The sequence below is a fragment of the Rhamphochromis sp. 'chilingali' genome, assembly GCF_963969265.1.
Source record: "Rhamphochromis sp. 'chilingali' genome assembly, chromosome: 10".
Lineage (NCBI taxonomy): Eukaryota > Metazoa > Chordata > Actinopteri > Cichliformes > Cichlidae > Rhamphochromis > Rhamphochromis sp. 'chilingali'.
The window spans coordinates 10105105-10116370 of NC_137937.1; the positions used below are offsets into that span (position 1 = coordinate 10105105).

General features: G+C 38.9%; 1 protein-coding gene across 1 annotated transcript; it reads right to left on the reverse strand.

Moving 5' to 3' along the window:
* Positions 1-499: 499 nt before the first annotated feature.
* Positions 500-6501, reverse strand: LOC308403471 (leukocyte surface antigen CD53). The gene is made up of 8 exons (XM_080892915.1): positions 6372-6501; positions 5549-5633; positions 4663-4851; positions 4084-4158; positions 3890-3991; positions 3690-3797; positions 3492-3575; positions 500-1490 (listed from the first exon to the last, which is right to left on the reverse strand). Exons 2-8 carry the CDS (start codon positions 5609-5611, stop codon positions 1419-1421), a joined length of 693 nt encoding a protein of 230 aa, XP_080749041.1. The 5' UTR covers positions 5612-5633; positions 6372-6501; the 3' UTR covers positions 500-1418.
* Between the last annotated feature and the right edge of the window lie 4765 nt (positions 6502-11266).

Below are 11266 nucleotides of genomic sequence, written 5' to 3' on the forward strand. Positions count from 1 at the left end.
GGTATAACGTCAGCAGACCAGGTTTTCTGTGCATCTGTAAAAAGTAGAGTGGGTTTGGAGAGCTTATTGAACCATTTTGTGCTCAGTTTCACATTGAGGGGATGCCTCCCGAACGTCTTCATCTGGAGGATGAGGGAACAGGTGCCACATCTCTGTTCAAGTGGACCTGAACAGCTTCAGGAAACACGAGATTCTCATCTGGAGACTCAAAGGGGCACCATAATATGGGGGAAGAGAGGCACTGCGACTGTTTCAGAGGATGAGAGCTGTGTCAGAGTAGTTTCTTATTTTATTTTATTGTCTTTTCATATCTGTAGGTGAGTTGGAGTACTTGTCTATAGTTTCTGAGGTGTCAGGGGTGTTAATTTGCAATAAATAGTGTTTTCTGCTGTGTACAGTCTGTTTCTTTTTTGTTTTCTTGTTACTGTTTTTGTGATTTCAAAGAGAACAATTATTTTAACATGTAAATCATTTTTTTTCTTAAGGGTTGTGTGTGTGTGTGTGTGTGTGTGTGTGTGTGTGTGTGTGTGTGTGTGTGTGTGTGTGTGTGTGTGTGTGTGTGTGTGTGTGTGTGTGTGTTGTGATCAGTAATGATGCAGGATTTATTCTTTAAATAAATGAATTCATCTGTAACTTGTTGTTTTTAGCTTTCAGTACAATCAGTGGAATCTTGTTTGTCTGTTTTGGGACACAGTTCATTTCATCAGCTTACCAAGTGAAACATTTAACTGGTTTTTAAACGACGACCTCTCGACCCGCTTAAGCTTAAAACGAAATCTTGTTCAGGGAAACTCGCTGAACAGGGTCAAAAGAGGAAGTGGTTATTTTTAAGGCTCCACCACAGATCAGTAAACGGCAAGCTATAAACAGGAAGTCATCTGACAGCAAGATTGTTCAGAAGTCTACAGAACACTGTTTATGCTCTTTATTTTTATAAAGTTAATTGATCTCCAAACGTTGATTGTGTTCATCTGGACGTAGCGTTTTGTGGGAGAAACGTTTTGTCACTCATCCAAGTGACTTCTTCAGTCTCAGCTGACTGCAGGTTAATTGGATGTTTCCAAATTTGTTGACAGTAAGTAGTTTATTAAAGACTAGTACAAAGGTAATATTTTACAGAAACTGTTTTAAAAAGTTGACAGACCTTAAGATAAACTTGGCACCAAGCAAGTTCTGTACAAAACTGAACTCAGCACACAGCTTCACCTGAAATGGAGTAGTGCACTAAAGGTCAAAGGTGCCAGAATTTACAGTTATACTTTATATTCAGGTACATAAACAGGTTTAAGCTTTAAGCAAGAGTTTAGAAAAATAGTTTTCTCATTTTAAGGAAGTTTTTCCAGAAACTTTCCCTCTAGTTCCTAAAGAACTTTACAGTGATATTTACTGTAAAATGGGAAGATCATGTTTGAAGGTATTCAGAACTTGTAGCCCAGTCCAGATCTGCTAATGTGGCAGAACAGTGTCATGGCAAAGCACATTCCCAAAACCTGTAAACAGAAATATAGAAATTAAACTGGAAAAGGACATAAAATGCAATGTTGTACTGTTTTTAAAAAAAAAAATAAAAAAAAAAAGTTATTCTGAGCTTCTCAAGCTGACTGAAATTTCATTGGGTTTATGCTTGTTTATATGAAGTATTTTTATTCCTTTTGCAATCTAAAGAGTGGTCTTTTCTTCCCCGATCCATTCTAGAGCTGTGTTTTTGGGTGTGGCAGTGGACATTGTCCAGCTGGAGGCCCACTTTGGTAAGTGGGAGGGGAGCAGATCTTGGGCTGTATCCCAATTCAGGGTCTGCAGCCTTAAAGTACGCAGCCTCAACGATCCTCAAGGGCCGCGCACTTAAAGACTGCTAAGGCCGGAAGTGCGAGGCTTGTGAAATGGGACGGTCTAGCCTCCGTTGCGCTGCCCAGGTTGCCTAGCAACCATGATACTAACAGCTAGAAACGTTTCATACAGCTTTGTTTGACAGAAATGAAGGAGAAAATCGTTTGTTCATTTGTTTGTTTGTTTCTACATGAGCTTTGATCATTCTCTGTAAGATTAAGGTCAGCTATTGAATGGCGTAAATTTTAAAGTAAAGGGTTTAAAACCAAGTTAGTACAAACGTCACTAATGTCACATAACTTTGCCGACATGTGGCCAACAGTAATGTTTTAATGTTCTTCGTTATTAAACATTTGCACATAAATAAGTGACATAATATTCAGCACTTAGTTTACTAAGATACTCTTCGGGCGCCCCTCATTCGCCGTTTTTTTTTCCGCCAAAATTATCCACACCCACCACCGCGCTATGCATTCTGGGATATGTTGGGCCACGAAGTCTACACCGCCACGTCCTTAAAATTCAGGGAAATGAAGGACTCATTTGAGGGCCGCATTTCGAGCAGCCTTTGAATTGGGACAGTCTTCGTCGCGTCGCTGTGACGTAATCGGCCTTAAAATGCGGCCTTTAAGGCTGCAGACCCTGAATTGGGATACAGCCTTGGTCTGCGGCAATCATAGACTGTATATGAAGGATGGCTGTAGCGGCTTTAACGTCACACATTATTTTGCCATTGCCAGATAGCGAATGTGACTGATATACAGGGATGCTGGACAGTCATTGGCTAAAGACATGTAAACCACTTTTATAACTTTAGTGGGGACTAGTCTTAACAGTAAGATGTGAAACTGGCAAAGTATAAAGTCATCAGGAAAATGTTTAGCATGAAGTGAACTGAAAGTTAATTTTTCTTACATTTCTGTACATCCTAACTTCTATTCCAAAGCAGGAGTTGGCCATTAGGACAGAAGAATGTAGGTTAAAAGTACTTGACCATTAGCTTTTTATTATTTTATTTTCAAGAGCTGCAAGCTACATTCATCTTTTATTTCCTTTTTTCTCTTCACTCCCAACCAGTTTTACCAGATGGCTCTCTGCCACTGTCACTGGCTCTTCTGGCTCTAGTAGATGTAACATGGGCTGCAAGATGGTTTCCACCAATGTGGAATTACCAAAAATAGAGAGGGCATAGCCTAACATATGAAACAGGAAAAGACCGCTGTGTAATCCATTTATTTCAACAAAGTAACTGTATTCGGAATACCATGTATTCAGTTACTCCCGCACACTGTCTGGAGATCTCTTCCTGTCAAAAAGTTCTTTCTCCCCACCATTGCCTGGTACTTGCTCATAATGGGTTATCTGATCATCAGAGTTCTCTCCATCTAATATTGAAGGATCTTTATAGTATAAAACACACTGAGGCCATGGTTGTTAACTGCTATAAATGAAACCATACAGTCAAAGGCAACAAAGTTTAGGTATATTTTAACAGGAAGATGCCACGTTTCTGAGCAGAACATTGTATTAACCAATTCATTCACTTTATAATCCAGTTGTCTTTTATACAGAAGTGAAGATGGTAATTTCTGAGACATGGTACATCTGCAGGTTCATAGATTAACTTTGCAACACCTGCGTAAAATAGTATGTTAACAGCTTACCTCAATCATACAGAGGACAATGACAGAGACCCCAATGGTTAGGAAATTCTTCTCAAAAAAATTTGTCACCTTTGACAAACAACCCTGCACACAAAACATTTTGAAATTACCTGCAGCAGTAACAATGTGACCTTTGACCTCTATGGTACATTAAAGCAAGTATGAATCTGAAAGGATCAGTGATTAGTATGAGCCTACCGTTTGCCTGTATTTATGACTTTTACAAGAGGGGTCCTCAGGAATACAGCAGGATTCTGGCACGTTGTTTCCCCAATCTGTTACATTATGGATTCCACAGCAGTCAAGCTAAAACAAATGAATTTGACAGACAAAAAAAATAAACACATTTCTAAAGTCATTTGTGTCACAACATGACATCTCCACTCTGACACACTTACGTTTTTTTGAATATTATCCCAGTCACTTTGTTTTGAATGTGTTGAATTTCCTTTTGCATCATTCAAGCCCTTTGTCAGATCGGTCTTCACTCTTTCAGTAATCTGAACAGTAACGGAGGATTTGGTGATTACATACAATGTATACATTTGCTTTAAAAACAGAACATATTGTGTATAGCATATGTGTCACACACTTCTCCCTCGTATACAAGTAGCAGACATGCTGCTGTCAGTTCCAAGAGCATCATGAGGAAGAGCATCAGGAAAAACTGTAAAAAATAAATATAAAGGTTTATGTGAATGTTACTCTGAAACACTTTACATAAACATATGAAACGGTACTGTATAGTGAAGTTTTTTTCGGCTGCTAGTTCACAGCATGTAGCTCAACATGTCTGATTTCGAGAACGTTTTAAACTTGAATGCGCATAAATGCCCATCTTTGTGTTTCCTCCTAGAAAACTAGAAAAACTAGTCCCGATTAACATCTAAATTACCTTTTTTTCCCAGAGAACTGACTCTTTAGATATTTCCGTTTGTTACATAAATGCTATTTTTGTAGCATTCAAAAATTGGAGTACACAACAGTGAAGAGGCAGTGTTAGAGAGCCCACCCCCCTTATCAAAATTATACAGGCTTAAAAAAACAAACAAATTATACCCTTTGGGGGTACCAAAACTAGAGTGTTAATTACCTAAAAATATGAAGTAATCAGAGGGAGCAGAAAACCACATAATCTGTGCTCTGCTTTGAGTATTTGTGTGTGTGTTACCGATAGGAGGAGACAGCGGTTCTCCTTGAGTGCGCCGAGAAATCCCAGGAAGGACACGCAGGTGATGATGATGCCGGTGATCAGGAGGATGTTGGCTATGTTGAAGCTGGGCAGTGAGGGGGTGAGAGCAGCATAATTTGAACTCACCATCACGATGACGCCGAAGGCCAAAACGGCCACACCGCAGATCTGACAGAAGAGAAGACAGACTGAAGCCAAGTCCACAATACACACTACACAGAGTACAGTGAGCTGCACCGGGCCCTGGTCTGCTTCAGAGCTTGCCTACAGGCAGCAGTGTCAGGCAGTACATTTTCTCAAGTGCTTCTGCTTTTTATTTATTTGTTATGCAACAGACTTCTGGCAAATGTTGACTTTTCCTTTTCTTTTGTATCCACCAAGTCTGTGGAACAAAATTAATGAAATGAAATTGAATTAAAAAATATATAATATAAATATATTAACACTTTCTCTTCATGGCCCCTGTGAGTCAGGCATATCTATCTATCTATCTATCTTCTCACATATTAGCAGACATTGGCTTTCTAAAATTAACTGCCTCCACTCTAATTGGCTCACGTAATCGTCATAGTAATAATACAATTACACAGAGTAAACAAAACTGTCAGAGCCTTTTTTGTGTTTTTTGTTTGTGTGAACTTTTGGTAAATCCTTTTAACTGATTAATTTTTAAGAATCTGACCATCTGGTAGAATATTTGAAACCCAAAGTAGACACCTGAAGCATTTATAAATACTAACTAATTTTCACACACTCATACGTCTGTCACACCTGACAGTTTAGGTTTGAAAAGTGAGTGGATGAATGTGACAGGATGTTTCACAGTGATGTGTGATGTATTGCTGGATGACTGAGACATACGTACAAAGCAAAGCAAGTTGGCGACACACATGGTGTACTTTAAACACTTGAGGCAGCTGTGAGCCATCTTGCAACTCCTCTGATCAGACCTGCAACAAGAAAAGGCCGTTATTTTTTTATTGAATATAAATATCGGAAGCAGGGCTGGATGTGGTCAAGGTTTAATGCAGCATCTCTTATTTATGTCTTGCGTTTGTGTGTGGGTGTGTAAGTGCTAAAACAGACAAAACGTCACGGTCACAAAGCGGGGAAGTGATGCTCACACATCTCACTTCCTGTGTTTCCTCTCAGTTTACAAGCAAAACCAAAATTCTTCTTCTGTACAACACGATATGAGTGCATTATACTTTGGGAGGGTTTAAAATTACATCATGAGAGGGCAGGCAGTTTAATTGTGGAAATACCAAAACTTCCTCAAAATACAAGGTGACCCGTTCTAAGTAAAAATCTCCTGTATTTGTGTTATAAATATGTGTAAAACATCAAAATTTTGCCCTCTTTCTAACTGATCTTTGTTCTGAGAATAGAAAAGAGACTTCTTCTTCTTCTTCTTCGGCCATTTAAAACTACTAAAGTACAGCTCTTATATTTTGTTTTCCACTTAAATCAGTATGTACACATGACAGACACTTTCAGTTAGATGACTGCCTATTTTGGTCTAAATTTGAAAGATTTTTGTTCACTTTTTCATCTTCGTGGGGTTTTCCTTTCTCACAAGTATTTTTTAGAGATTTGACATCAACACGTTTCTGACCGATAAAGAAACATCTTCACAATATTCTGAAGATTTAACGAGATCTCAAGACAAAATAAAGTTTAACTCTTACCTATTTGGAGAAAATGATATCTGCTATCGTCTCTGTTTTCAGGCGTGTGCTTGTCGAGCTCGTCTGCTGTTCGTACTTCCCCTTCTCATAGCTCTGTGAAGCTTGCAGAGTACATCATGGGGCTTTCAGCAGCCCTTCTCACTTCCTCTTCCTAAAGTCTAGCAACATGGAAAGAAACTGATGACTGAGAAAGTGCAGTAGGGACAGCCAATAGCGCTGCAGAGACGTCAGGTGCATGTCTGTGACACACTGCTTATATTTAGATACAAGCTGAAACTGTGGTCAGCAGCTGCAGAGGTCAAAACCCCTCACTGATGTGAAATCAATTGTTAATATTCTTATTGCACAACTAGAGATAATAAAGCCCGTATGTTCGTCACAGAGGAACACAAACTGGTTAAAACATCTAACTGGTGTCATTTCTCACCACCTCAATGTGTCACGTGCCAAGGTAGTTGTCGGCATATGCAGTCCTGGTTTCATTTAGTCGTGTTGCAGAGTGTTACTTTCTTTATCAAAGGCCGCTACTCTGCATTTAATCATTAGCTACTATTTCTCAGATGGCTGCCCTTCCCTGAGCCTGTTTCTGATGGCCATTTCTTCCTGTTTAAAAGGAGTTTTTCTTTGCCACAGTTGCCAAAGTGCTTGCCTACATGGAGTTGTCTGATTATTGAGGTTTTCTCTTTCTTCCCCACCTTCCAAACATTTACCATTTATAATAAATGCCTGCCCTCTCCTGAGCCTGATTTTGTTGGAAAATCCCTCCATGTTTAAAGGAACCCCTGCCTCCCTACCAAAGTTTTGCTCGTAGGGAATATTTACATTCATGGGTATTTCCAAGTAAAAACAATCAAATGTGAAACAGTTCTCACCTGATCCCTCAGAATCAGTTCATTCTGTTGTTATTTTATATACTCAAAATTTCATTTAAACGGTCTCCTGATACCAGGCTCCTCTTCTAGCCTTTGTTTCATTCCTAATGTTATATATAACCTGACAACTAGCCTCCCCTGACATTACGCCCTGAACCCGCTGTTCCACCCCTCCCCTGCAGCTGCGCCACAGACCACACCCTGCCACACAGTCACTTTTAACACCTGAGATTGTTGCTTGTTATGGCAACAACAGGAATGGAGAAAGAACAAAGAACATTTTCTGTATAATAGACACAAAAACACTGAAAATGTTTTTAAAATTCTTAAAATCTGAGCCCACGGCAGGATGTCCAGATGTTCTCAGGACTGCTGTCAGCCAATGAAAAACCTCGACACATCAGAGGCAAGCATTCAGTTTCTTCAACACTTGTTTTAGTAGTATCGTCATTTCCTGACTCACAATCAGATCATCCATTTTTATTTCATCTTATTACCAGTGTGCCAGGGTTGAAATAAAGACAGTTTTAATCTCTATTTCTGCTGCACATACAGCCAGTGTGCCACAGATCAATACGCACGAGCAAACTGAAGCATAGTACAAACAGAGTAAGGCTGACTGAGCACTGGTTCACTTTCAGGGTGAAACTAAACCACACCTTCCCGGTGGCCTACTGGACAAATCCCTCAACCAGGGCAGCTGTAGACTAAAATACAGCGATGCATTAATGATATAGGCCAAAGTATATGACCGCTTAGTCATTCAAAGTTTACCTTATCATTACTTGGAAGCCTGTGATGAACTTCACAGCATTGTTGTGTGGGAGCAGGAACAGTGACATTCAGGAGGGGGAGCTTAGCCATCACCATTAAGAGGAACTGTGCAACCACAAATGGGGATTTAAGAGTAAAACAACTAATGTACTTTAAAAAAGGGCCTCTTAATGCACCTGGTTTGCAGTTTTTAGCTATAGTAAAACCAAGACACCGTTTTTGTTTAGGCTGAAATGCCTTTGATCCTTTTGCTTCTCTTCAGGCACCAGCGAGGGTCTCTTCAGTAGTGCTTAGTTTTTCATTTTGAACTCTGTTGGATGAATTGTCATTCAGGTTCAGACCCCCTTTGTTCACTTCAAAATGAATTTTTCTCCACTTCTAGCAGCAGTTACTTTTGGAATAAGACTACTAATTCAATTCAGTTCAGTTTTTATATCACCAAATCACAACAGCATTCAGCTCAAAGCATTTAATATTGTAAAGTAAAGACCAACACCCTACCAAACAAGTATTTGGCGACCTTCAGTGGAAAGGGACAGTTTTAGACCACCAGATTTCATGTTCCAGTTACCTTCTTACTCAGATAAATAACATTTTCACCTTTGTTAAAATTTGTTTAGAGTGGGCTGGAGTGGGAATTAACGCCCTCATAAAAATCCAATTATAGCTATAACAATAGTGAGCATTCCTTTAGCATTAGTAAACAAAAACCAAATACTGTATTTAACTCGATCAACTGTTTAGGAATTATTTACATTGAGTCATCCCTCAGACAAAATAACAGAATTTTAAATATAAAAACTCTTTTTAATTCTTGAAAATTGCACCCAGTGTCTGCCTGAAGTCTAGGACTGCACATCACCAAATGCTTCATTTCCTCCGACGAGGAAATGAAGCATTTACTGCAGCTGCTTTCAGTTGTTTCTTGTTTGTGGGTTTGTGGGTCTATTTTCACTTACTGAAAAGCGGCTCTGCCGAGTTGAGATGACAACTGACTTGGCCAATAAAGAATAAACTGAGAAATTAAGAATTGTTTTTGCAGCATGCTTCGGGACGTTGTCGACTTGCACTCTGTTATAATGTGGTTTGTTTTGGATTATAAGCTGCTTCTTTCTGTCGCCACACTTTTCCCTGGGCAAGTTCAAGTTGCACTTTGTTTAAACTCTCTGTACCTCCATTCATCAATGCATCTCTTGATTGTATACATGAAAGTCTGAAAGTATTTTTGATTTGGTTAAATATTGTGAAGCTATTTTTCTGAACCATGGACATAATCCTGTTTTCATGCATGTATCAGATTGTTGCTGATAGATGTATTTTAGTTGTTCAACTTAACAACAGCCTCCTTCACTTCCACTGCATCTCTTTTATTCTTATATTTAAGATTACAGTGAAAAGCTATAACATACAAATCCAACACTTTGAATCAGCTGCAGATATTAGATAGCAGATATGTGACAGACGCTTCATTGGTAATGAAGTAACAAGGGAACAGGCCTCACCTGGCCATGAAACATCTCGTCACTCAATTGTCTAATTACTTTGGAGCCTCTGAGGTTCTAAATCATTTCCAGCTAAAATCGCTTTGTAAAATCACTTGAATTAAAGCTGAAGTCTGCAGTTCTATCATATCTTGATGGTTTGTTGGTGGTACGTTCAACAAATTATGGATTCAGCTGTAGCTAGCTGCTTTCAGCACTTTAATCTAAACCACATTAACCTTTGATTCCTGTTCACTCTTTTCCAAGTTTCTAATGAGGTATATTAGTATTCTTTCACAAAACAGTTTCACGTCTGAGTTTGCAAGCTGCTTGTTTTATTACTTACATCACTGCTTCCACAGGAATTTTCATGTTTACCGTTCTCAGTTCCGCTGACTTATCATCTTAGATCCAAACACAGCATGCAGCCTACTCATCATTCTGTGCAGGATGAAATGTTCTGGCTGGTGTCCTGTGTGTCCATTTATACTGTATTGTGTTGGAGAAGTCTAACTTCTCAAACTCATAAAATCAAGATAAAATGAGCTTAAAACAACATTTTTGCTCATGGATGATATCTTCATAACACCTTTGGATACACTCAAGAGAAACATATTAAAATCAAATAACAGAAAACAAGCGAGGCACTCAGTCTCTGATAAAAGTTGAAGTTAGCATTAAAAAAAGACAACTGTGTATCAACTCTGTCTTCATCAGGGTTAGGCAGAATGAAATATCAGCCGTGGGCCTTCTACCAGCACCCGAGTCAAGGTATACAACCCATAAGGAGACCTAAAATAAAACATAATCCTCAAATATGTCAAAAAGTCATAATGCACTACATAACACGAAGCTAAATTTTACATTTTCTACCTGCCTCAGTGAAGAGCATCAGAGCCATGCAGTGCTTCCATCTGTTTTTGTGACATTATTCAGATTATTAGGAAGAAATTGCCTGACATTTGTATGTTTCTCTGTGGTTGTGTTTTGCTTAGATTCCAACACAACAAACAAGTTTTGTTTTCTGATGATTTTTCTTCCTTTTGTTTTGTAGTTGAGTTCATGACTGAAAACAATGGTCAGTGCAAGCACCAGGAAGTGAGCCACTTTGTCACATCTACAAACAAGTTTAGAGCTGTTGGTGAGGCATCTTCTGCTGAAGATGCAAATCATTCACACTCCCACTTCCCTTCCCCTCTAAAGCTGAATAATCACATGGTAACTTTAGGATTTCTATATGCCCCCGTCAGCAGATTTATAGATGAGAATCTTTTCTTGCTCTTGCCAATCTTGTTGCAACTCCCATTTCTCAGTCACACTCCCCAGGCATGGAAACTTTGGCATCTATTTATAGCTTCCCCTTATCTGCAGACATTAGTTAGATCCTCAGTTTGGTGCATAAAGTGTGCTCAATGCCTACTACAAAGTTTGAAGAGTTTGTGACTTTACATGATAATATCCACTTACATTCATCTATTAAGCTATATGATGACTTTAGGATATAGGTGGATGATCTTTTTCTTCTTCTTCAATGGCTAAATTTGGGCTAAACTGAGTTTTTGTAGTTGGCCCAAAAAGTCTAATTAAATTGGCGTGTAACAGGATACTTACTCTAATCCAAAACGCCACTGTGAGAATAGCAACAGAGACTAGAGATAAAAATGTCTCTCTCATATTGGCTTCTCTTCATAGGTTCCCTGTTGAATCCAGAAATGCTTTTAAAAGCCTGTTCCTCACAAAAAAGGTTTTGAATAATCAGGCCCCATCA

Bases quoted from the DNA above. Each gene is read 5' to 3' on its own strand.
- LOC308403471 (XM_080892915.1), bottom strand. From the start codon at position 5,611: ATGGCTCACAGCTGCCTCAAGTGTTTAAAGTACACCATGTGTGTCGCC. The intron at 3,798-3,889 runs GTAAGTGTGTCA...CATTTGTTTTAG, and splicing joins GGGATAATATTCAAAAAAAC to CTTGACTGCTGTGGAATCCA. The intron at 1,491-3,491 runs GTAAGCTGTTAA...TTCTGTTTACAG, and splicing joins TTGTCCTCTGTATGATTGAG to GTTTTGGGAATGTGCTTTGC.